The 26495-nt window shown below is 46.5% G+C and overlaps 1 protein-coding gene, 1 long non-coding RNA gene and 1 other non-coding gene across 4 annotated transcripts in view; 1 reads left to right on the top strand and 2 right to left on the bottom strand.

Moving 5' to 3' along the window:
• Positions 1-3179: 3179 nt before the first annotated feature.
• Positions 3180-26495, top strand: part of EEF2K (eukaryotic elongation factor 2 kinase) — a 76095-nt gene continuing 52779 nt past the window's right edge. Inside the window, exons 1-2 of one of the 2 annotated variants that reach the window (XM_058286287.2) lie at positions 3180-3557; positions 20521-20833. In XM_058286287.2, the coding sequence (XP_058142270.1) occupies positions 20591-20833 (243 nt within the window). In that variant the 5' untranslated portion in view covers positions 3180-3557; positions 20521-20590. The remainder of the gene's footprint in view (positions 3558-20520; positions 20834-26495) is intronic. The other variant, XM_058286286.1, reaches the window with a different exon arrangement.
• LOC111765267 (small nucleolar RNA SNORA9) lies at positions 10414-10548 on the bottom strand. The gene has a single exon (XR_002797659.2). It is a non-coding gene; the product is annotated as a small nucleolar RNA SNORA9 (small nucleolar RNA).
• On the bottom strand, positions 10782-24680 carry LOC131275562 (uncharacterized). The gene is made up of 3 exons (XR_009182983.2): positions 24591-24680; positions 14023-14062; positions 10782-10962 (listed from the first exon to the last, which is right to left on the bottom strand). It is a non-coding gene; the product is annotated as an uncharacterized lncRNA (long non-coding RNA).

The following is a 26495-nucleotide window of genomic DNA, read 5'->3' as shown; positions in this document are numbered from 1 at the left end:
TTCATGTGCAAGTTTTTGTGTGGACATAAGTTTTCCTTTCTTTTGGGTATATACCTATGAGTGGAATGACAGGGTCACATGGTATTTTCACATTTAACATTTCGAAGAACTGCTAAACTAATCTCCAGAGCAGCTGCTCCCTTCTGCAATCCTGCCAGCACTGACTGAGGGTTCCAATTTTACCACATCTCCATCAACACTTGTTATTTGCCATTTTAAAAATTATTATTATAGCCATCCTGGTGGGTGTGAAGTGGTACCTCATTGCAGTTTTGATTTGCATTTCCCTAATGGCTAATGATGCTAAGCATCTTTTTCTGTGCTTGTTGGTCATCTGTATATTTTCTTTGGAGAAATTTCTGTTCAAGTCCTTGGCCCATTTTTTAAATCAAATTGTTTATCTTTTTGTTTTTCAGTTGAAAGAGTTCTTTATATATTGTAGGTATAAGTCCCTTATCGGATATTTGATTCCTGAGTATTTTCTCCCATTCTCTGAGTTTTTGCTTCACTTTTTCAATGATTTACCTTTTTGCATTATGCTAGTTATTGAGTCCCATGGATTAATCCAGTGAAGGGAGAGGAAAGCAAACAAACCAAACAAACCAAAATCCCAGTGAGCCTGGAGAGCTATTTTCCTAGCAGAGGGATTTTGCCCTTCAGTGTACGAAGAGATTTTCATCCACTTGGGAGGAGGAGGAGATAGTTCAGGACAGGTTTGGAACTGGAGTGTGCCGACGAAGGGTTCCCTATGAGGGATTTAACTATTTTTCCATTTGAAAACAGTCATGTTCAGGTACAGTTTAATTTTTCCCTTCCATATTTAATTTTCTTGTTACCTTGAATGCTTTTAGAAAGTCTGAACAGCCCTGTATGAAGGTGAGGGAGATGATGAAGAAACAAGCAATAACCAATGTGACCTGCCCCACATCTCCCTGCTGAGGTCACTGAGGACATTTGTCTTCCTGAAGTTACTGGAAGGAACACCCACCCCTTCTTCAGAGCTCAACTCAAATGTTACTTCCTCCAAGAAGTCTTCCTGAACCTCCAGACTAGGAGCGTTCGCCTTTATTTCCTCTCATTTCTCCATTCTCACTCATACATGCCTCACAGTTTATATAGTGGTAATGGCAAAAGGACTATTTGAGGAATTTGTTTTCCATTTTCTCACCCCTTAGCTCCCTGAGGGCAGGCCTTACCCCCAACTCCCAGGACAATACTTCACATACAATGGAAGCTTAATTTTATTTGCCATAGAAATAGATGCCCAGCAACTCGAGGTTTACATCTTAGCAGCTCAACAACTCCCTGGAAAGAAAGATTCTCTTCCATGTGGTTACAACAAAAGTCCCATATTAGTATCTCATTGGCCTAGCTTAGGTCACATGCTAATCCCGAGCCAATCAGTGGGGCTAAATGGATGGCGTATGCCCATTGGCCAGTTCTGGTTATGTGTCCACTCTTGTAGCCAGGGTTGTGGGGAAGGATTTGTATCTCAGGAACTGAGAATAGAGTAGGCTGATTACCTGAGAGTTGGGGAAAAGGCCTGCCCCAGGACACAAGTTAAAATGTAATAGGGGAGCGGATGTGGTTCAAGCAGTTGATCTGCTGCCTCCAGCATGGGAGGTCCTGGTTCCATTCCCTGTGATTCCTGAAAAAACAAAAACGAACAACAAGCCAAAGAAATGATAAAACCACCTCAGGGAAGCTGATGTGGCCAGTGCTTGAGCACCAGTGTAAAGCAATCACCAGAGTGCCTGGCACAAAGTGAAGGTCCTATAAATATCAGCCCTTATCATTATGTCCCCAAAAGGTACATCCAAGCAGGCATTACAAATTACAGGGTGGCACTTAGCCACGGAAACATGTTCACAGCCAGTGTTGAGGGGAAAAAAGAGCAATGTGCAGCATGTAGATAAGGGTCCAGTTTTATAGGGAAACTGTAAATATACCCACGTGCATTCCCTGGAAGCCGGCTGTCCCATTGTTCCCTGTCTCCCCGTACCTGGGGTCTGCGTCCTTGCCTGGGCTCACCTGGCCAAAGAGCTCAGCGCTCCCTCCTGGACCAGGGAGCTCCAACTGAGGCACAGGGAAAGGGTTTACCTTGCACAGTCCAAATTACCTGACCACCTCCACTAGACATTCTCCTACTGGAAGCCCTCCCCCCCTCCTCCCACAGTGCCTGGCAGGTACTGGTCTGCCTGCCCCCCCCCCCTCAAATTCCTCCCCCTTTTACTTCACAGAACGCCTCAGTTCTAGCAGATAACTCCCAATGGGCAGACCCCAACCCTCAGGATGCCTGTGAAATAGAAGCCATTTGCCTTTCTAAAGGAGGCACTTGAGAAGACTTGGGGGAGTGGAGGGGGGTGGGGGCGGCAGTTAAATATAAGTAAAAATAAAAGTGTGCTTCCTTGGAAAACAGATAAATTTGGTTTTATATCTACTCTGTCCTGTGCTGGCTGGGTCTCCTGGGCAAGTCATTATCTTTATAAGCCTCAGTTTTATGATCTGTAAAGCACAGCTAATGCATCCACCTCCTAGAGTTGGTGGGAAGAAGGAATGAAGTAGTTTAATAAATGTCACTATTTTTTTATTTCTAGAATAGTGTCTGGAAGGATACAATATCAAAATGTTGATAGTAAACAGTAGTTTTATTTCCTCTTCTTTTTACCTTTCCATGTTTATCTGTTCATTCACTCATTCATTCCACAGGTATTTATTAAGCTCCTACTATGTGCCAGGGCCTGTGATAAGAATGAGGAATGCATAAGACAGGTAGGGAACGTCTGGAAGGGATATTAATCAAATAGTTGCAAATGTAACAAGTGCCTAAGTTGTCGTAAAGCAGAAATTTTAAAAAGCCAAGCTTTTAAAATGTTTTAAGTGTATGCAGTGACATGCAAACAAGCAACGGGATGGTTTTACCAGTAATTTTAAAGAACTCGAATACAGGAACAAGGCCACCGGAAGGCTGGTGGTATTGGGGTGAGGGGGAGGTGCCGGCCACTCGGACTGGAATGAACCATTCGGGTGGGCGCCCACCCGTCCCCGCGGGCCAGACGCGCCCCACGCGTTAGAACCTGCCACGGCGCACGCCGCCCCGGCTAACGCGCGGGCCTCTCCCAGGGGACGGCGGAGCAGGGAGCCAGCGCGGCGGCTGCAGCGGCGGGGACGGCCGCCGGGGGCACCCACGTGAGCGCCCGCCGCCCGCAGCCCCGCCCCGCGCGCCGCCCGCCCGCCCGGCCCCAGCCGCAGCTCGCCTCCCGCAGGGGTCCGCCGCTCGCACTCCGGCAGCTGCTCCAGCCCCGCGCCCCGCGCGCCGTCGCTGGCTCGCGCGCCCCGGGTTGACACGCGTCTCCCGCGCCCCCGGGAACTCCAGTGGCCTCGCGCGCCCCCCACGCGCGCCGGGATCGACCCGTCCGCCCCGCGCGCCGCTCCCCGGCACTCTCGGGGGGCCCGCCCGCCCTGCACCCTGGAGCACCGGACCGCGAGCCTCTGCCCACTCCTCTGGATCCTCGCGGCCGTGAGCTGCGGCTGCGGCGCCTGCCCGCCTGTGGGAGGTAGGTGCGGGCGGCCGCTGGCTCCGCGGTCTGCGGGGGAGGGGGCCGGGATCGGGCGACCCCAGAGCCGTGGGTCGGTGAACTTGGGAGCGTTGCCCGAGGCGGCGCGGAAGGGGAGCGTGGGGGCAGTGTGCTTCTCCTCTGGTTGCTCCGCCTTCTCGGGCTCAGTGTTTGTCTCTGTAAAATGGGGGAGTCAGGCAACACTGACGATGGTCTGGGTTGGGAAAGCTGGAGCCCGGCCGTAGCGGCGCCCTGGCTGCGCGACGCAATTCCGGGGTCCCGCCTGGAGAGCCTCCGGCGCCCGCGGAGGGTGGGCGCATGCTGCCTTCGCGTCCCTTGAACCAGAGGCCTGCGTGGGCCCGAATTCCTAGAGCCTTGAGGACCATGTAGACGCGCCTTGCTGCATTGTTGGCAGGCGCCGCTGAAATGTGCGCCAAAGCGCGCGGGGGCGGGAGCCGCTCGGGTACTGCCGGGTCTAGACCGCTGCGTGGACGAGGGCGAGGGCGGGGACTCAGCCCAGCTGCACCCGGAGGGTGACACATGGGCCGTGTGGGGGGAGGGCGAGACGAGGTGTGCCCTGTGGGATCGCTCTCTGAAAGCCCAACATTGGGTCCTCGGCCCTGGGTGCTCCCCGCCGGGGGACCAGTCGGCCGGGAAAACTGGACGGAGAGACCCAGCGGCGGGAAGCGGCCTGAGTCTTGGGTGTGACTTCTGGCTTTGTTACTTGCCGGGTAGTGTGATCTTAGAGCAGTGACTTAACTTCTCTGACCTTTATTTTCCTCATCTGTAAAATGGGGACACTGTTAGCATCTCTCTCCTAGTGTCCGTGGGAGGATTAGAGCGAGTTCATGTATGGAGGGGCCTAGAACAGTGCCTGGCTGGCAGGGAGCTTGTGAAGGCTTGTTTGTGGCGGTGCAGAGAGCCCTGCACAGGCGGTAGAGCTGCCAGGAACTGAGTGGAACATAGCCCAACCCTCTGATTTTACCGAGGAGGAAACCAAGGCCCCGGGTGGTTCCCAGGCCTTCAGAAGATCCCCGTCCAAGTGGGAGCCAGCCATGTAAACAGCAGGCTCTAATAGGCAAGATGTACGAAGTGCCAGAAGCCAGAGTGAGCAGTGGGGAGCGGATACTGCCCACTGGGTGTGTGCGTGTTTGGGGGGTAGGTATTGGGGGACTTCCTGTAGGAGGTGATATTTGAGCTGAGTTGGGATGGATGCTGGGGAAGGAGGTAGGGTTTGGAGAGGGAAGTATACTATATATCTTCCTTTTCTGTGCCCCCTCAGCATTTGACATTCGTTCATTTGTTCATTTATTAATTCAAACAAATACAGTCAGGTCTCTTGATGACGTGAATTCAGGTGTAACTTGGTTGGGATTGGCGACCACCCTCCTCTCTGCCCCTCTTCTCAAAAGGGAGGTGCTGAGTTCTCAAGTTTTACCTTCTGCAGGGGGTGTGTGTGCAGGTGGGAAGTCAGAACCTGCTGTCCCTTGCGATTGGTTTACATAGGAATAGTTGTGTACCTTCTGTGTGTCACATTTTTTTCTTTTGTGCTTTTTGTGACCAAACTGTTTTTTTGACTAAGGATCTATCATTGATTTGATTTTTTTAAAAATATACTTTTTTATTTTTTAAAAGAAACTTAGATTACATAAATGTTACACAAAAAATATAGGGCACTGCCACATGACCGGGCTCCCTGGCCCTCCCACACTTTCCCACATCAACAACATCCTTCGTTATTGTACATTTGCCACAATTGATGAACATATCCTGGAACATTGCCACTAAGTGATGATTATACTTTACATTGTAGTTCACACCCTCTCCAAACTTTTATTTTTTTAATTTTAATTTTTTTTTTTTTTTGGCGGTACTCAGATTGAGCCTGGGACCTCATATGTCTGAAGCCGGCACTCAGTCACTGAGCTACACTGGCTACAACTGCTGATCTTATTTTAAAGCATTTTAAATGTGGCAGAGACAGCTAGGGGCCACCGACATCTGTGTTCTCTTCTTGGAGTATCCGCTTGACTAATTTTCTCAGGCTCCTTACAGTTTGATGGGAGCTGCCTGCCTGAGCTCTGGCCAGTGGAATGTGAGCCAAACTGGTGTACTTCTGCTTCCAAACCTGGACCCTAAACACCTCCCACGCTTTCTCCATTTTGTCAGCCCAGTAGAGCGCACAGAGCCACAAGCCTGGGCGCCCTTTCCTTCTCCCTCCCACACTAGAATGGGGGATGAGCAAGAACTACCTCTGATAGGTTCAGGCCAGTGGAAATAGTTATGGCAGTTTATTACAGCAGTGAGTCCCTACCCTCACCAATAGAACGCTTGACTTTCATTAATATATAGTATAAAAACTTGACTGTAGTATGATAGCTCAGCTTGCAAAGGGAAGGCTTTCCCTGTCTAGGAAAAGTGAAAAATTCCATTTTAAGAATGGAAAAGAGGAAACTTCCGTGGCCAGAGGCTTCCCTAAGAAGGCAGGAATAATGAATTAAAGAATTAAAAAAAAAAATAAAGAATTAAAGAATGGTTGTGTGATTTCTTTTTCTTCTTTTTTGGAGGGTTACGGGGGGCCAAGGACTGAACCCAGGACCTCGTATGTGGGAAGCCGGCACTCGATACTGAACCACAGTGGTTTTTTGTTTGTTCTGCTTGTTGTTTTGTTTTTTGTATTTTTAGGAGGCATAGAAACCGAACCTAGGCCCTCCTGCATGGGAATCAGGTGTCCAACCACTTGAGCCACATCTCTTCCTCTGTGATTCCCCTTGCAGGGGAGGTTTTAGGTTCTTCTCCTCCTTAGTATTATGGAATTTTAGGATGACGATTCTCAGTGTAGTCTGTCCCCATGCATAGTGCTGGGAACTTGGGCCCTTTTTGTCTGGAAACACATGTCCTTCAATTCTGAGAAAGGGCCTCCTTTTTTTTTTTTTTTTAATTTCCTCCCCTTCATTTCCTCTGTTCTCTTTTTCTTAATATTTGATGTTAGAACCCTAGACTGGCTCTCTATTATTTTTATCTTTGATCTCCTATTTCCTATCCTTTTTGCCTCAGGAGATGTCCTCAACTTTATCTTCCGGCCTTTCTATTAAAGTTTTCATTTCTGTAAAGATACAACTAATTTCCAAGTGCTTTTGTCGTGTTCGAAAAAATAGCCTCTTGTTCTTACGTCATGAATGACAAATCTTCTTTCGCTAAGGATATTAATGTGTGGCTGTTGTTTGTGGCTGTTTTTAAGTTTTCTGCTTGCGTATCCTCAGGTTGCTCTGACTTTCTTGCTTTGGTTTGTTTGGTCTGTCTTTCACGGGAGATACTTTCTCAAATGTGTGGTGATCCTTGACTGTCTGCTAAAGAGGGCGGGGGGGCTCCAGTAAGCTCCTTGGGAGGTGTGGGAAGACAGCAATGTCCTGTGGGCTTTAGTCTTTCCTTGGGGAAGGGTGTCTCTAGGCTTTTTATCTAGTCCTGGTCAGATTTCCCAAAGAATGGGTGTCCAGTCCTCAGCTGGCAGGGGTGCGCCTGGGTGCCAGGACCGTGAGGAAGAAGGCTGAGGGTCCAGCTCTTTACCAACAATGCTTTATTCCATCTCATTCTCCAGGAGTCACCGTTTGTGGCCCAGTTCTTAAAGCTGAAGCAGAAAACTTTGAGGACCAGGTCATTACTGGGAAGTCTACATCAGAAGGAATAATGTAGTTTATTGGCTGGGTTGGTTTAAAAAATGTGTGTGTGTGTGTGTGTGTGTGTGTGTGTGTATTGGAGGAGATTAGGTCAATTCTGCGGTCAAAGAAACTGTAGACTGTTACTCAAATGAACTGAAAAGGTTCCTAGAAGAAGGTGGTTATCCTGACAAAAGTGTCTGAACCTGGGATGAAAGCATCTTGAGTTCTAAAGTGTAACTGGGTCAGACTTGTGCAGCCAAGGCTGATGGCCACAAGCAGGAAGCCTTCAAAGGAAGGATTGAGTCTTTAACACACTGACAATAAGGCAGAAGGTGACAGGCACTGGTCCCCATCAAAAGTCCCAGGGTTGTATGCCACCGAGAGAAGCATTTCAAATGGCTGGAGAGCCAGAGAGTGGACAGTGTTTTGCTGTGATTCTTTCTAGCAAGTCCTAGCCGGGACTCCACAGGGAGTGGCTGAAAAGCAGGTGGCCAGACTGCAGAAAATTTCTTGAGGCTAGTGGTTCTCCAAATTTAGTGCATATCAGAATCCCCTTGAGAGCTATTTTAAACACAGGTTGCCGAGCCCCAGAGTTTCTATTCAGCGGGTCTGTGGTAGAGCCTGAGAAAGAGTAGCATTTCTAGGAAATTCCCAGGTGCTGCTGCTGCTACTGTTTCAGGGACCACACATTGAGAACCACTGGTTGAGCAAACGATGACAGAGTCAAGCCCTGGATTCAGCCTGTACAGGCTTCAAACCCAGCTCCCCCACTTTGTAGCCATGCAGTTTGGGGCAAGTCACTTAATCTTTTCTCCTCAGTTTCCTCATCTAGGTGAAGCTAAGAGCGCTGACCTCTTAGAGTTCAGGGGAGGCTTCCTGGAGGAAGTGACATCTTAAGCTGAGACCAGAGGTGTGAAAGAGGAGAGCAGAAGTTGTCCAGCAGACAGGTAGAGAGGGCAGTGGGGCAAGTGCCAGTTGGAGGGCACAGCGTATTCGGAGGCCCAGGGAAGGGGAGTCAGTGTGCTCCGGGGAGCTGAAAGAATTTAACGTAGTAAACATTTCACAGGACAGGTTGAATCTGTCCTGTCTCGGGGCATCGACAGCAGGCTGCTGGGAAGGGCCTGGGAGTGCCAGGGCTCCACCTGGATGCAGGAAATGCTGAGAAGCGTTCCGGGCTGGCAGGGAGCCTGCGTACCATGGAGAGCTAGCGGCCTGCCACAGTGGCCTTTTCTGGCCCCGGCCGCCGCTCTCACCCCTTCTCCACCTTGCTGACTCCACTCTGTTGGGTGAGGACGCTGAGGTTCAGAGGTTAGGTAAGTTGTCCAAGGGCCACTCAGCTAGCTGTGGCAGAGCTTTAGTCTTGGTGCTTTTGGGGCCCTCTGCCATCCATGCTTTCCCACGTGCGGTCTCCGCATGCCTCAGAATGCCCACCTTGCTGCCCTGTCCTCCCCCCCACCAGGCATGCCCATTATTTCAGCAGAAATTGCCAACTTTGTTCCAGTTCCTGTTCATGCATGCCGCACATGGTGTGGAGAACCTGGTGTGTGCCAGGCATTGTGCTCCGTCCGGACTGGGGTTTCCAGAGGAACGAGACACGGGCCCTTTTGTTCAAGAAGCTCACGTGGGTAAACACGCAGTTCCCCTGAGAAGTGAGATGCTGTATCCTGGGTCCGACCCGCTGGGAGGACAGGATGTACTTGGCAGGTCGTTAAAAGTGAAAATTCAAGCCCTTTGGTGCATTTTGTTACTGGAAGCTATCATGACCATATCTTGTGCTTTGTATTCTAAAATGTAATTTTCTAATTTTGAAAACAATAAATAGCCCTTGCAATAACAGTTTTAATAGGGACAAAGCGCAGGTCGCTGCCATATTTTTCCATTTAGCAGAGCAAAGTTGACTTATCACCTTGAGTTCAGCAGTGGGCTGCTCCTCAAATCAATGAACGAATTTCTCTGTGTCTTTATGCTGTGCATGGAGGTTTGTTTTTAAATAGAAGAAGAGGAAGGAAAAATATAAAAAAACAGAGAGGAAGGAGAGATGGTTGAGAAGGGCCCCTTGGAGTTTTACCAGGATCATTCTAGAACAGGACTTCTCAACCTCAGCGTTTGACGTGTTGGTCAGATTATGCTTCCTTGCAGGGGGCTGCCCTACACGTTGTAGGATATTTGGCATTGTCCCTGGCCTCTATGCACTAGATGCCAGTAGCACTGCCTCCCCATTTGTGACAACCAAAAATGCCTCTAGACATTGGCCAAAGTCCCCTGTTTGATAAACAAGGAAACTACCAGTGGGAGGAGGCTTGTTGGAGAAGGCAAAATATGAGCTGCACTTTGAAGGGAGCAAAGGAGATAGTCTGCAAGTGGGAAAGGCATTCCAGGCAGGGGAGGTAGACCTGTGGGGGAAGGGTAGGGATGTGGGGGAGAGCTTGGTCGTGAACGGTGAGGGGTTCTTGGGTCTGGAGAACAGGGAAGGTGCGGTGGCAAGGAGGGGGCAGATGGCTGTGGACATCTGTAAGTCAGTCCTTTTATTCTGACATTCTGGTGGAAACTGTCTCATTCCCCTCAAAATTTAAATAACTGTTTAATGAGCACCTACTGCCTACTACCTACTATATACAGGCATTAATAAGACGCTGGCACGAACTCTTTGCTGGATGCCTGATTGGGTAATCTCTAATCCACTTGTTACCACGCTCTCCCACCCTGAGTAAATAAATACAAGACAGACTGGGAAGATCTTTGATTAGCACAAGGCGAGCTAAGTGCTTGCCCCACTGAACTGATTGTCTAGAGCAGGGTCCCAGCCTCTAATAGGGGAGCCAGGATGCCAGCCTGGGTCATGTGCTGCAGAGCGAAGGCTCTCGGCCACTACATTGGGCTTAGGTTTTTGTTTCTTGTTTGAAGGAAATGGAAGATTCGAGCTGGGACTGAAGATAGCCTTGGAACAAGCCAGGTGCAGCCCAGGACAGCCTGGCTCTGCTCAGTTTCCCTCTCCCCAGAGAGCCCCGTCAGAGGGGGACGGTCGCTTCTCTTGGGCTGGCAGCTCCTGTCATTGTCAAATGAGAGTCTGTGTCAGTTGCCTCATGGGGTGTCTGGTGTGCAGTAAACCTTTCACAGATTCTATCTGTCTTGTTTCAGTAAAAGCTATGCCTTTTTGAGGATGATAGGCGTGAAGCTTTCTTCTGCTTTTTACCCCCAACTGTCTGAAATTTCTATAACCTTGCTCCGTAGATGAAGCAGAGCAAAGCCTCAAACCATTTCAACACTGTTCTTGCAAGCTCTGTGGGAATGTACAGGGTCACCCCAGACCCTGGCACGCTGGAGGCTTGCAGTCTTGTGGCACAAAAGCTGTCTCTTCCCTTCTCTGCCACAATGAGCTGAACTCACACTAAACTGTGAGAAACCCATAGCTGCTTCTAGTTGGTGCAGGAAGACAGAGAGTTCTTGGCATAGATTCTAGAACAACCAGAAGAAGACCTTGTCTGGGGCTGGGTAAGGAAGGGAAGTGGAATAAAGCTCATTTATTACACCAGGAAATCGGGATATGAGGACCAAAATAGATAAATTAAGAAAAAACAGTAAGTGCATATTATTTAGCAATGTGGAGATATTTGCCTGGAGTCATATTTAGAATAGTTAGAAGTGGTTGCTTCTGGAGGTGGGCAGCAGGACTGCCCATGTCCATTTGTAAAGGTTGTTCGCTAGAGTTGAGCATTGCACAACCTGTGTGGTCATCCACAGTGGCCCTGGTAGGAAAAAGGCATTATTTTTAATTATGGGCTTTAATAAAAGCACTTAAAATTTTTTTTACATAAATAATATACAGTGGTATTAAAATCCTGTAAAATCTATCTAACCAGCGTAAGCCAACCTCCAGCCTTCCCCTCCCACACAAAGAGAAGGTTTGTTATGTTATACAATCCAGAAGTCCACGGACGGGTTGGGGGCTAGTTTGACTTTGGGCATGTTTGGATTCAGGGTTTCAAATGATATCATCACCTGTTTCTTTTTTCTTCATCTCTTGTTCTGCTCTCACACACCAGCTTCCTTCTTGGGTGGCCTCCAGTCGTAACCCTCTTGGATTCACACTCAGCAGGAAAAGTTGACCATCGTTTCCAGTCCCTCAAGCTAAAGCCCAGGTTTACCCTGAATTGGACCAGACTGACTTGACTTGGGTCACATGCCCCCTCTGAGCCAGTCTCTGGCCGGGCGCCTGAATGCTGTGATTGGTTTAGACCCTGGTCACCTGACAGGGTGGATCCCCAATGCAACCACATGGCCTGCGAGTGGGGGGGAAGCAGATCCTCAAACAGGAGCAGTTCAGGGGCCTGTGGTAGCCGTCAAGGACCGGTGGGCATGTACTAGTGTATACACTGGCCAGTGCTGGGTAGGGCATGTTGGCTCTGGGATGCTGGCTCCTGGGAGTGGGAGGTGGGCAGCTTCCAGCCACTTTCTGCAGCAGGAGGGAGGCTCCAGGAGATGAAGGCAAGTCCCGGAGGGCCAGTGGCCGTTGCAGATTGACCTACAGGCTCCGACCTGGGCATTGCAAACATACTTTCCTTTGCGGCGGCTGCCAGAGGAGCCCATTATAGCAAGACCCAGTGAGCTCTGTGACTCTGTGGCCAGAGCCTAAAATAGCCTGTTCCCTGAGGACCACTGAAGAAGCTTGGCTTTGCTACTAACCAGATATCCAGGTTACCAGTCATCTGGCTGGGACCCAAGACCGAGCCCCCTTTACTTATGATCATTAGTTATTGTAATGGTAGCATTGTTCCCTAGAGCTTGGCCTGTGCTAGCCCTGTCGAGTGAAAGGGTCGGGTACAATTATGCATTCTCATTTATAGATGGGGAAGCTGAGGCTCAGGGGTTTGTCACACAGCTAGGAGGAGGCAGAGCTGGGACTTGAACTCCTGTCTGCCTGGCCCAGCACTCCATTCAGCTGCTTCTCCGTGGAAGTATTTTCCCAAGGTGTGTCAGGGACCTGGAGGGGAAGATGTGGATGTCTGGGTGAGGGTAGAGGAAACCTTCCAGAGGATCCTGTTGTCTTGGAAGCTGGGGTCCTGCTCCTGGCCTCGGGTTGGCCCAGAGCAGGGCCCTTCTGTGAGCCCAGGGAAGCCCAGGTTAGATGGACCTGCCTAGGAGGGTGGGTGCCATGGCTGATGTCAAACAGACATCATGGGGCTGAGTTAAGGGCCAGCGAGGGCCCTTGGCCTCTGGGGACATCCAGCATCCCCCAGGTTCCCGGTCTCAATGGGCAGATGTGAGAGCAGCTGCCAAATTAGGGTTCTGGATTGAGGCCACAGTTTTCCCAGGCTGACTTTGCCCAGGCCCCAACTTGTCATAAAGGAAGTGCCTTTTTATCATATGGGGGAAGAGGGGCTACTGGCCCAAAGACGATTAGCAAATATAATCGTAAGGGGGGAAAAAAGAAAAGTGCAGTAGGTTACAGTCCTGAAGGCTGTAGTCCAGCACTCTTACGGGGTCCAATGATGTAAGAGACCAGACTCCCTCTATCTTGTAGCTCTGTCATCCTCAGCACATGGCTTCTGCCGCATAGTCTAAAATAGCTGCTTGAGCTCCAACAATTGCTTCTGCATTCCAGCCAGCAGAAAGGAGGAAGAGCAGAAGGGCACATACGTTCCCTTTAAGGAGAGTTCCCTAAAGTTGCACCCACCACCTCTGCTTACATCCCATTGATTGGAACTTGGTTGCATGGCCACACCTAGCTGCAAAGAAGACTGGCAACTATAGACTTCATTCTCTGTGGCCATGTGCTTAACCCAAAGCTACCAGTTCTGTTATTAAGGAAGAAGAGAGAACAGCTGTTGAGAGAAAGTTTGCAGGCGCTGCCCCAGCTGCCTTAAGAGCAAATTTATGAAAACACATAAGCCATAAAACAGGCCGTGCTCACTTAGTTCTGGAATTCATATCAAGTGCCTGCAGCATACAAGGCTGTGAGCCAGGCAGGGCTGCAGCTGCTTGTTTGCTGTTCCTTTCATTTCCCAGGTCCTAGCAGAATGTCTGGGCTGGTGGTGGGATGTGGTCAAAGATTCTGGGCAGAATCCCGCTGTGAGCTAGACATGGAACCCCAGTCAGGCCACTTCCCCACTTCACAGCCCCCACTCTAAAATGGGGGACTTGGCAAGGTGAATTCGTTTGGTTGAGGTCACCGACAAGGAAGCGGCTTAACCACAGAGCAGTGCTGCCTGAAGCTCTGCAGGCCGAAGCTGTGGTCCTGTCCCATTTCCCACACGATCCTGGCCCCCAGAGGTGCTGACCTGGCTGGCTGGTAGCTCCAGGGAACGCGCCGTCTTGGTTAGCAGGGATCCTGGCCAAGGGCTGACCAGGACAGAGTAGGAGCTAGGGCTGGGAGGAGCTGAGAGTGGGCAGAAGTGGGTCCCTGTCTGGGGAAGATTTTGTTGACAAGTAGGATCAGGTGACCCAGGCCTGCCACTGTGACTTGCCCAGAGGGTAAGAGACAAACTTGGCAGATAACACCTAGAGCAATGGTTTTTGAGCTGTGAGTTGAGAAATCAAGGTGTGACCACTATTTAGGAAAAAAAGAAAATAAAAAAGAATAAAAAACAATAAGAGAAATAAGTAGAATAAAAAATAGCAGAGCACATTGTACATAGTAAGCCTAAGTCGTTTGCTGAAATTTTCATTCCTATTTTATACGTATGTGCTGGTTTAGGATATAAAATGTATTTTCCTACTGTGGTAGCTGTCAAGAAAGTTCCAAAGCCCCAGATCCATCAAATTGCTCACCTGATGGGAAGAGCTTTTAAGAGGTGCCAAGTACCTACCTCCCATGTATGAGATCCCCAGTTCAGTCCCCGGTACCTCCTAAAAAAGAAAAAAAAAATAATGAAATTATTGCTTTGATCTAAAAAATTAAAAAAGATTTTTTCATTTATTATTTCATGTTGAAAGTAACCCAGTCTGATAAAATCTTAAAACACTATAGAAGTGAACAAAGTACAAAAAGTTACTTTCACCAGTCTCCAGCTGCTAGCTTCCAGTTCCAGTACAGTTTTTTTAGGTACCAGGGATTGAATCCAGGACCCTCGTACATGGGAGCCAGTGCTCAACCACTGAGCTATACCCACTCCCCTGAGAAAGTTTTTTTTTTTTAATCCCCTCCTTGCAGCTTTTTGTATGCTGTATCTCTCTGTATCCATTCACTGTGCGTTCTTCTGTCTGTATTTATTTATTTTATTTCCCCTCCCCCCTTGCAGCTTGCTTGCTGCCTGTTCTCTCTGTCCATTCACTGCGGGCTCTTCTGTGTTCTCGCTTGTCTCCCTTCTTTTTGTTGCGTGACCTCTCTGAGTTGGCACTCCGCAGCGTCTGCAGGCCGGGCAGCGCTCTGCAGCATGCAGGTGAACCTGCCTTTCTTTACAAGGAGGCCCTGGGATGCGAACCGAGGGCCTCCCATAGGGTAGACGGGAGCTCATCTGATGAGCCACAGCCGCTTCCCCCGAGAAAGTTTTAATGCATATATACAAATCACTTTTTTCTTTAAACACAGATAGGATCATCATGACATGTGTTCTGTAACTCGCTTTTAAATTTTAAGTTTTTTACTATCTTTTTTTTTTAACCTTAGGGTTTGCTGTTTGTATTTTACAGTCCCATGTTTTTAAAAAGTGTTTATTCTAGTAACATATATACAACCTAAAATTTCCCTTTTTTCACCACATTAAAATATATAATTCAAAGCTGTTAATTTTGAGTTAACTGTTCACTGTGTTGTGCTACCATTATGGAAACTTTTCCATCATCCCAAACAGAAACTCTGTATAAATTGTACAGTTTCTATTTACTATCTTTTTCAACAGTTTTATTGAGTTGTGTTCATATGCCATACAATCTACCCACTTAAAGTGTACAAGTCAGTGGCTTTTAGTACAGTGACAGTGTTGTGCAACCAACACGTCACGAGACCATCAGCAGTCCCTCTCCATCTCTGCAGATCCCTCCCTCCCAGCCCTAGGCAGCCACTAACCTGTTTGTATAGATTTGCCTATTCTGGATATTTCATATAAATAGAGTTATTCAATATGTAGTCCTTTTGTGACTGGCTTCCTTTGCCTAGCCTAATGTTTGATATATTCTACCTTGTTATAATATATATCAGAACTGCTTTCCTTTTTGTGGCTGATTAATATCCTATTGTATGGGTAGATCACATTTCATTTATCCATTCATCAGTTGATGGACATTTGGATGGTTTGCCCTTTTTGGCTATTATGATAATGCTGCTGTGAACATTTTTGTACAAGTTTTCCTGGACATTTGTTTCATTTCTCTTGAGTCGATTCCTAGGAGTACAATTGCTGGGTCATATGATAAATCTATGTTTAACTTTTTTAAGGAACTGCTAGACTGTTATCCATTTTTCCTTCTCACCATCAGTGTATAAGAGTTCCACTTTCTCTACATTCTAATACTTGTTATTTTATTTTTTTTTTTTTTTAATTATTTTGGTCATCCTTGGGGTATGAAGTTGTGCCTCATTGTGGTTTTGATTTGCATTTCCTTAATGACTAGAAATGTTGAGCATCTTTTCACGTGATTATTGGCCATTTGTATTTAGAGAAATATCTATGCAAATACTTTGTCCATTTTTAAAAAATCAGTGGGGTAACGTACACAGAACACAAAATTTCCCTTTATAACCATTTAAAATTATTTATTTATTTTTATTGTGGTAATGTATATATTATAAAATTTGTCATTTTAAACATTTTTTGTTTGTTTTTTTGAGGTTCCAGGGGCCCAGGACTGAACCCGGGACCCTGTGTGTGGGAAGCTGATGCTCAACCATGAGTCACATGGGCTTCCCTGAGTTGGTTTTTTCATTTGTTTTGCTTGTTGTTCAGTTTTGTTTTTTCAGGAGGTCTTAGAAACCGAACCTGGGACCTCCTGTGTGGGAGGCGGGAGCTCAACTGCTTGAGCCACATCCACCCCCCAATTTTAAACATTTTCAAGCGTACAGTTCAGTGGCATTAATTCTATTTACAGTGTTGTGCTGCCATCACCACCATCTATCATTTCCATCACCCAAAGCAGAAACTCTATAGTTACTAAGCTGTAACTCTCCATTCCCCCTAACTCCTGGGAACCTCTAATCGACTTTCTGACCACAACTCATTGTTTGTTTCCTTCAAACTTTTTATTTGAAATAACTTCAAATTTGCAAATTTATATATAAAAATAATACAAATCCCATACAGAGAACTCCAGCACCCTCCCTCCCCAGATACCCAGATCAGATCTACCAATTTGAAATTTTTCAACACATAATACTTACAGGTGCTTTTCCTAAGAAAGGGATATTCATTTATGTAACTGCCTTAAATGCAGTTACCAAGTTCAAGAAATTTAACATTGGTATAAGCTTAGGGACTATATTCTAACTTTATCATATGGCCCAATAATATCCTTTTGAGCCTTTTATCCTCCATTATTAGGATCATGTATTACAGTTATTCTTCACTGTGTCTTTAGTTGCCCTTTTCTTTTTTCAATTGTCGGAACATACGTGCAACATACACTTTCCTATCTGTGGTGGTTTGGAGCTGTATGTAAAGTAGAAAAACATGTTAAACTTCATCCAATCCCGTGGGCGTGAACCCGCTGTGAGCAGGACCTTTAGATAAGGTGCCTTCAGTTAAGGTGTGGCCCAGCGTGGTCTTAATCCTGTTCCTGGAGTCCTGTATAAGCAAAAGGAAACGCAGAGGGAAAGTCATGGGGAGGAAGAGTCTGAAGGTCAGTGGAGCTGGAGGAGAAGAGAGAGGCCCAGAGGTCCCCATGTGCCTCGCCGGGTGACAGAGGAGCCCAGTCCCAAGGGCCTCTGGCAGCCAGCCCAGACGCCAGTCTTTGGGAAGAAAGCATTGCCTTGATGATGCCTTGATTTGGACTTTTTCTGGCCTCAAATCTGTGAGCTAATAAATTCCCACTCTTGAAGCCAAGCCATTGCATGGGCACACCGTCTTAACCGCACCCAGGAATACCGTGCCGTGGGGTGAGTCATATGCCCAGTGTTACGGGATCCTCACCACGCTCCAATACCAAGACTCTCCACCATCCCAAGAGAAACCCTGTGCCCATTATGCATCCATTAATTAATTCCCCTTCCCTCCTGCCTTCCTGACGGCTCGTACTTTACTCTCTGTCCTTATGATTGCATATACCCCTTTTTTAAATTTTTTTTTTATTTTTTAATTTATTTCTCTTCCCTCCCCCCCCCCCCAGTTGTCTGCTCTCTATGTCCATTTGCTGTGTGCCTTCTGTGTCCGTTTATATTCTTGTCAGCAGAACCGGGAATCTGTGCCTTTTTTTGTTGCATCATCTTGCTGCGTCAGTTCTCTGTGTGTGCGGCACCACTCCTGGCAGACTGCACTTTTTTCGTGCTGGGCGGCTCTCCTTACAGGGTGCACTCCTTGCACGTGGGGCTCCCCCATATGGCACGACACTCCTCGCGCGCATCAGCACTGTGCATGGGCCAGCTCATCACATGGGTCAGGAGGCCCTGGGTTTGAACCCTGGACCTCCCATGTGGTAGGCAGACGCTCTAGCCGTTGAGCCAAATCCGCTTCCCACCCCTTTTTCCCTCTCACCTTTTTTGTGGTGCTTGTTACAAATTATATCTTTATACATTGTGTGTCCAAAAGTGTAGATTTATCATACTTTATTTTTTTTTAATTTATTTTTTATTTTTTCCTTATTCCACTCCCACCCCCACTCCCCTGTTGTCTGCTCTCTGTGTCCATTCACTGTGTTTTTCTGTGTTTGTTGTATTCTCATTAGGTGGCTCTGGGAACCCATCTTGGAACCTTCCAGAGTGGGAGAGAGGTGATCGTTTTCTTGCTCCATCTACCTCAGCTCCCTAGTTTGCTGCATCCCATATTGACTCTTCTCTGTATCTCTTTTTTCGTTGTGTCATCTTGTTGCATGAGCTCTCCAGGTGGGCGGCTCCACTCCTGCACAGGGGGCACCCTACATGGGCCAGCTTGCCACACAGGCCAGGAGGCCCTGGGTATCGAACCCTGGACCTCCTATATGGTAGGCGGAAGCTCTATCTATTGAGCCATATCTGCTTCCCTATCATTACTTTTTATGCATTTGCCTTTTAGATCCTGTAGGAAGTAAAGAGTAGAGTTGCAAAGCAAAAATACTGGCATTTCTGGCATTTCTTTTTTTTTTTTTTAAAGATTTTAATTCTCTTCCCTTCCCCCCACCCACCCAAGTTGTCTGTTCTCTGTGTCTATTTGCTGCGTGTTCTTCTTTGTCAGCGGCACCGGGAATCTATGTTTCTTTTTGTTGCGTCATCTTCTTGTGTCACCTCTCCGTGTGTACGGTGCCATTCCTGGGCAGGCTGCCCTTTGGGCTCCCCTACACAGGGGACACCCCTGTGTGGCATGGCATTCCTTGCGCGCATCAGCACTGCACATGGGCCAGCTCCACACGGGTCAAGGAGGCCTGAGGTCTGAACCTTGGACCTCCCATGTTGGTAGGTGGATGCGCTATCCAGTGGGCCAAGTCCGCTTCCCTTTATAATCATTTTTAAGAGTCCATTTTTAAATTGGGTTGTCTTTTTAGCATCCTTTGAAGCACAAGAGTTTTTAAAAAAATTTGATGAAGTCCAATTTATCTTTTTCTTTTTTTTTCCTGCATGTGTCCCTAAAAGTTAATTTACTTTTTATTAGAGAAATTGTAGGTTTACAGAAAGATCATGCAGAAAATACAAAATTCCCGTTTACCTACCCCCACAATTTTCCCTATTATTAACACTTTGCAATACTGTTAAAATGGATGATGGTGCATGTGCTTTTGGTGACATATCTAAGAAGACGTTGCCTTGCACAAGGTCATGAAGATTTCATCCTGTATTTTCTTTCAAGAGTTTTATTGTTTTAGTACTTACATTTAGGTCTGTGGTCCATTTTGAGTTAGTTTTTTTGTATAGTGTGAAGGGATTCATATCCATTCTTTTGAGTGTAGACATTCAGCTATCCCAGCTCCATTTGTTGAAATCCTAGGTTTTAACTCCATGCATTTATTCTTTGTATTTAGGCCATATTAGTGAGACCATGCAATATTTGTCTAGAGAGGTGACTTTTTAAAAATTTTAATTTAATTTTTTAAAAGATACTTAGATTATACAAATGTCATATAAAAAATAAAGGTGATTCCGATATGCCCCACTCCCCACACCTCCCACATTTTCCCACATTAACAACATCCTTCATTAGTGAGGTACATTCATTGCAGTTGGTTAAAGTTTACATTGTAGTTTACACTCTCTCCCACCCAGTTCTGTATGTTATGGCAAGATTTATAATGGCCTGTATCTGTTGTAGCAGTGTCATTCAGGACAATTCCCAAGTTCCAAAAATACCCCTTTATTACACCTGTTTTCCCTCTCTCTGTCCTCAGAACCTCCAGTGGCAACTGCCTCCACATCAATGATACAATTTCTTCCACTGCTAGAATCACAATAAGTCTATAGTAGAATACAGTAAGTCTACTTTAGTCCATAGTTCATCTGGAGAGGTGACTTTTGAGCTGGGCTGCAAATGATGAGAAAGAACCCATTAGGTTGTTTCAGGCAACGGGAACAGCATGTACAAAGGCCCTGGGGTAGAAATAAGCTGGGTGTATTCATGGAACAGAAGGAAAGCCTGCGAGCGTGCCAGGAGAGCAGCCAAAGCTGGAGGAGTAGTGGTCCAGGAGTCAGGTTAACACAGGATTTGTAGCCTTCGTAAAACATTTGGATTTATTTTTATTTTTATTTTGTAGGCCAGTAAAAAGAATTTATTGGGAGATGGGGGAAAAGAACAGAGCTTGCTGAGAAATGGGAGAGATGGATGGAAATACGCACTGAGATTTGATATGGGCTCCTCCAGGCAGAGAGAGCCGACATTTGGATTTTATTCTAAATGCGAAGGGAAGCCATTGGAGGGTGTTAAACATTAAGTAGACTTGACTTGACAAGAGTGACTTGATCTAATTTATGTTCTAAAAAAATCAGTCCGGTTGCTTAAGAAGGACTTCTTTTCCTTCTCTTGTTCCAACATTTTTAAGTGTTGAGTTCTTAGAAGTGGAATTACTGGGCCGACAGGTTTGTAGATTTAAAATGTTTCTAGATGCTACCAACTGCCTGCCCCGAAGATAGCTCTAGTTTTCACTTGGAGGAAGCCAGCTTTTGCTGTTGCCAGCAGCATGGGGGGCGAGGTGCCTGGCGAGCTCTTGCCCGCTCGGCCCCTGAGCCCACTCTCTTGCCCTGGCCTCCCTTGCAGGACCCTCACGGCTGCCCAGTAACTCTGGCTGGACCGCCCACCCCTTGGGGAAGACGGGCCCCCTGGCAACATGGCAGACGAAGACCTCATCTTCCGCCTGGAAGGCCTCGATGTCGGCCACACCTCCCCAGCCGGTCCCGATGGCGATTCTGATGTGGACAGCGATGACGAAGGTTTCTTCATCTGCCCCATCACCGACGACCCTGGAGCTCACCAGAAGGTCAATTCCAATCTTAATAACTACTACAGCAACCTAACGAAAAATGAGCAGTACGGGTGCAGTGGGTCCCCTGCCGGCTCCTTCCACTTCAAGGTGAGTGGGCTGCACCTTCCCCTCCCAGCTCGCCTGGCCTTGGGGAAGCTTATTTGCTTTTGCTGCTTGCTGATTTAGGGCCTGCTTGTGTTCTAAATTCTGGGTTATATATACTTGTTAAGCTGGGAGGATTTTGTTGGTTTAAAACCCGTTTTATTACTTTAGGGCCATGTTTCTCGAAAACATGTTTGGGACCCATTACTGGGTTGTAAAAAACTTTTAGCGGGTCATGCCCAGATTTTTTTTTTTTTGAAGAAATGGAGTGGAATAGCATAGAAAATCTAGATCATTGCAAATAGTTCAGATCTTACTTTTTAAAAATATGGACACACACATATTCTTTCACAAACATGATGACCACATCAATTGCTTATGGCCAGTGTCCAAGGATTTTATTTTATTTTTAAATGCACTAGGACAGAATAAAAAATACTGGAAAATATTGGAGAGCACTGCAAATCGGCAAGTTCTTATATCTTGAAACATATGTATACAATGCATTTATACACACATCAACATGGAGACTGTATTAGTTGCTTATAGCCAGCATCTCTTTAAAAATCTTGCTATCATCCCTGCATGTGTGCATTTGTGAGTACAGGGATGTGATATAAAATGTAGTTCTTTATCTTGGTCATGGATTAAAAAAGCCACTGCTTAGAGTTAGACATATTTTTTTCTGGGTCAAGGAAATGGGTATTTACTCTTCCTAGGGATTCATATTCATTCTGTGACAAAGATGACATAAAGGAGGCAGGAAAGACAAACATTAATGGACTTATATATAATAACTTAAAATGCAACACTGTTATTTTTATTTAGTTTAGTCCTCACAGATGATACATATCTTTTAGTACTGCAGCAAAATGACTGTTACCACCGTGGGACTGCGAATTAAAATCATTCTTCGATAACTTTTAAAAATGAATAATTCTAGGGAGTGGATATGGCTCAAGCAATTGAGTGCCTGCTTTCCACATGGGAGGTCCTGGGTTTGGTTTCCAGTCCTTCCTAAAAACAAAAACAAAAACAAACAACAAGCAAACAAATGAAAAAGCCAACTCAGGGAAGGTGATATGGCTCAGTGGTTCAGCTCCGGCTTCCTACATACGAAGTCCTGGGTTCAATCTCTGGCCAGGTACCTCAAAAAACACAAAACACTGATAATTCTAGCTTCTAAAGAGAATTGGGTATTTTTTCCCCTTTCCAGGCCCAGAGTTCTAGCTTAAGTTTACCGTGGGACAGGCAGTTCCAGAGATAGCTCCAGGGGTCCCTTCTGAGTTTGGGGGGCCCCTGCAGGGTCAGACTGCTGCTTGTGCCACTTTCCAGTTTGAAGGCATCTTCTAAGAGGCACTCCCAGGCCAGGGGGGCAGCATGTGGAGGGCGGGAGAGTGACACATTGTGTGTATTCATTGTGGGGCCCAAAGGCTCAAGGAACAGGTGAGCCCTGCAGGTGTCACGGGCCACATGTGAAGGAATCTAGGTGCCATGGTGGAGCGAGGGGAGCCAGGGCTCAGGAAACAGAAACCAGCGCCCCTCAGCTCAGGGGAAAGAGGGGATTGATTGTTAACAATCCAGGGATGTATTTTGGGGACCAGGGGGTGGACTCAGTCCCTGACTGCAGGAAGCTTCAGGTCCAGGACCGTGAACGAGTCAGGCTCGCTGGAGGTCATAAGCTAGAGTGCGGTGGACCCTGTAAAAGAAGCCCAGACCAAGTGATCCAGCGAACGAGAGGTTTGTCCCTGGACGTGGCTTTAGGATGTGAGCTTCTTGGGGGTAGTGACCCCACGGCTTGTTCCTCCCTGCACTCCCAGTGCCCCGAATCAAGCTGCAGACCTAGCAGGTGCTTCGTTTAGAGTCACTGGGGCCGATGAATGAATGGCGAATTGCTTACTGCACAGTGGGTGCTGTCTCTCAAAGGACAGATCTATTTATGTCACTGCCCTATTTGTGAACTCCTGGGAGCCATTTGACAACAGGTGTTAAAATAAAAAATATTTATATATAAATATATATATATTATATATAATAAGTATGTTATCCTTGACCAAAATGTTCCTAATGGGAAAATGCTTTTGGCATTTTGGGAGGGACAATTGTTTCCCAGATGTGACTGTCCCGTACATTGTAGGATATTCAGTATGCCTGGCCCTGCCCACTAAATGCCATATTGCCTCCCCCCAATTCATTATGATGACTCCAAATCCACCCGCACCCCCCCATATTTTGCAAATGCTCCCTGGGGGTATGGGTAACATCCCCAGTTGAGAAGGACTACAGAAGTGTTTGTATCAGTGCTGAAATTTATATATTCAAAGATGTCCTTTGTGGCATTATTTATAATAAAGAAAAAGATGGAAACAACTCAGATGACCATCAGAAAGGACCTATTTAAATTATAGACAGTCGTCCTCACAGAATGCTGTGTTTATATTAAAGCCTCTGATTTGACTAGAAAGCCATGCCTATAGGCACTTAGTTGGGGGAAAGCCATGAAAAGCCCTTGGCATGGCACTAGCTTGTAATAAGCACAAAAAACGTTAGCTAATTTTATTTTTATATGCCATCAAGTAAAAAAGCAAGTTGAGATATAATACGATCCCATTTTTTTTTTAAATGTCTACAAGCCTGTTAGTATTTGCATAGCAAAAAAAAAAAAACGGTTTGGAGGAGGGGTTTATGTCCAACTTCAGTGGAAATTCTCTCTGGGGGCCTTTGATTATTTACATTATATATTTTTTCAACATTTGAAACTTTTGGAACTACAAGTATGATGACTTCTATGAGGCAAAATATTTTTTTAAAAGAAAAATAAAGCGAAAGACCTGGGTAACCTCTCCTCCAAATAAACAAACCAATAAATACCCCTTCCTGGGAACTCATAGTTTCTCTGAGGCAAACTTCAGAATCCTCTTTGAGGGCTGGGAGGTCACACAAACCCGCTCCCTGCTCCTGAAATAGGCTGTGGTTTTTCCTGTCCCTGCCTAAAATCACTTTCACTGGATTTCTCTATTAAAATAGTAGGCCCTGTCCCTTTGAGACCCTATTATATTTATTTGGAAAACTTGGTTTAGTTTTATTGACATTATATATATATATATAATAGATGTAGTGCTTTTATGGCTTAACATTATTTTTAAAAATTTTATTTTATTAGAGCAGTTGTAGGTTTACAGAAAAATCATGCAGAAAGGACAGAGTTCCCGTATACCTCCCCAAAGTTTTCCCTATTTTTAACATTTTGCACTAGTGTGGTAATTTCATTACAATTGATGAAACTATGTGATTATAGTTATTTATTAACTATAGTCCATAGTTTACATTATGGGCCACCCTTTGTGTTGTACAGTTTTATAGGGTTTAAAGATTTTTTATTCTGGTGATAACATAGATACAACCTAAAATTTCCCATTTGAACCACTTTTAAGTATACAGTTCAGTGGTTAATACTTATTGGTGAGGTCTTCCGTCAGATATTATAAAGGTTCAGAAATAAGATTTTGTTCGTCTTTGACCTCATGGGTTACTTTTAAAATCCAAGCGGGGCCAGGCAGGGCGAGGGGCCTGCTGTGAATCAGGCCGAGTTGCAAACCTGCCCGAGAACCGCCGTGCAGGCCGAAGGGCGCCTCCCGCAGCAGAGTCCGGCCTCGGAGCACCCACCCGGGTTTTACGTCGCCCTTCCCTGGCTCCCTCGTGTGCATTCACGGGCTCCTTGGTTCCTCCTGGCTCCCATTCCCTAATGTCCCTCTTTGTTTACCTTCGCAGCTTTCCCCGCTGCCAGGGGAGGGGCTGTGTTCGAGTCACCCTTTGCCGGCCCGTGGGGTTGGCGCTTGATGGAACCTTTCATGGCCTTTTACGGCTGGGATGTAGCTCCCGAGCCTGGCTTCCTTGGGTTACGGTTGCCAGTGGCGACTTCCGAGGGAGGCAGCCGCCCAGAGGAGTTTTCCAAATCTCACTCCCCACGGTTCTAGACAAACCTTAAGTGTCTTGTTGTTTACGGTAGCCATGGCAACCTGGGTTGTTTAACCAAAATGGCGGCCTGGCGTCCCTCCAAGTGGCACCGCCCTGCAGGCTCCGGCGTGACTTGCGAAAGGTCAGAGGTCCGGACTCTGCCCACCTGAGCTCCCCTGGGGCTGGTGGCAGGATCAGTGCTCTCGCAGGCAGCCAATAAGGATGTTTAAGGGGAAATATTTCTGCTCTGGAGTTAAATTTTAAAAGCAGAATATAGAGTGTGATCATATCTGAGTTAAAAAAACAAAACAAAACAAAAAACCAACCACACACACACTTGCGCGTGCGCCGGTGCCCGCACACACAGAACAAAGCCTGGAAGGAAGAGCCTTAACCGGCCAGCAGGAGTTGTCTTTGGATGGGATAAGAAGTGATAATATTCCTTTTCTACTCTGCTGTCCTTCCTACATTCTATAATGAGCAAATGTCATGTCATTTTTTTTTAATAAAGGGGAAATTTTTTTTAAGAGCATTGTTCTTTTCAAGGCCTGGGAATAGCTTTGGGTTCTCCATATCAGGACATTTACAGCATGTCTTTATCCTTTTTTTTTTTTTTTAGTGGGTTAAATTGTACATGGGTTTATTTAGCCAGTCCCCTCTTGGTTGTTTCCTTGTGATGTCTTTCTGTTTTGTTTTGTTTTTATTACAAAGAGTGCTGTAATAAATATCCTTGTATATACCTTTAAGCAAACTTAAAAAATAAATATATTTTACACTAAGTAAATAATCTATTTACAAGGAAGAAAGAATTCAAAGTGTATAGAATGGTATCCAGTGAAAAGGAAGTCTCCACCCTTCCATCCCTGCTCCCTTGGGCGGTGTCTTTCCCGAATTTTCCTTGCATACATAAACATTTGCATGTGTAGAACCCTCCTCCATTTTCTTTCTCTTTTTTACAGAGATGTTTGCTTACCTTTGCAGACCTGTTTTGTGCTTTTGTGGCTGTCTTCCCATATTGACACATTCGAGCTGGCACCAGCTAGAACTTACATCACACACACACAGCTCTCCTCGCCTTAGTCATGGCGGCTCATTTATTCAGCACAGCAGTCCTGTGAGGACTGGCATTTTGACTGATAGTCACCCCAAGGCTCTGAGACCTTAAGTCTCAGACCGCAGGAAGTGGTGGGGTCCCCATCATCAGTGCTCCGAATGGCTGCAGTCTCCTGCCTCGCTGACTTTGCTTTGCTTTTTGTTTTTAATGGCTGAGTAGCACTTCGTTTTCTCGAAGCACCAAGCCATTAAACCAGTTCCTCCTTGATGGAGTGTGTAGGTCATCTGCAGGCCTTTGCTACCACAAACGTGCTTCTGTAAGCATCCTTGTACGGATGTCCTTGTGGCCTTTCAGGAGAGATCCCCAGAGACTGCATGGCTGTGGTGAAAACTCAGCTGGGCATTGCCTGATTGTCCTTCCAAGAGACTGTGCCAATGTCTGTGCCCCAGCACGATGTTTGATGTTTCCTGTGCCCTCGCTGGCAAACTTTGGTGATTACATTTCATACTTCTAACCCACTGAAGGTTGTGGCTTCCCAGAATGAGACAAGGGAGCCAGTGCCTGATGACTCACCGGGGAGAGAGTATCCCTGCCCACCTGTAGCTGGGGAGGCCCCGCCCTGGTAGTCTTGGAATTCTGCACTTGCTCAGTGATGGT

This window comes from Dasypus novemcinctus, chromosome 23 (assembly GCF_030445035.2).
Source record: "Dasypus novemcinctus isolate mDasNov1 chromosome 23, mDasNov1.1.hap2, whole genome shotgun sequence".
NCBI lineage: Eukaryota > Metazoa > Chordata > Mammalia > Cingulata > Dasypodidae > Dasypus > Dasypus novemcinctus.
Note: the sequence above shows the minus strand (reverse complement) of the source record. Positions and strands in the feature narration are given on the sequence as shown.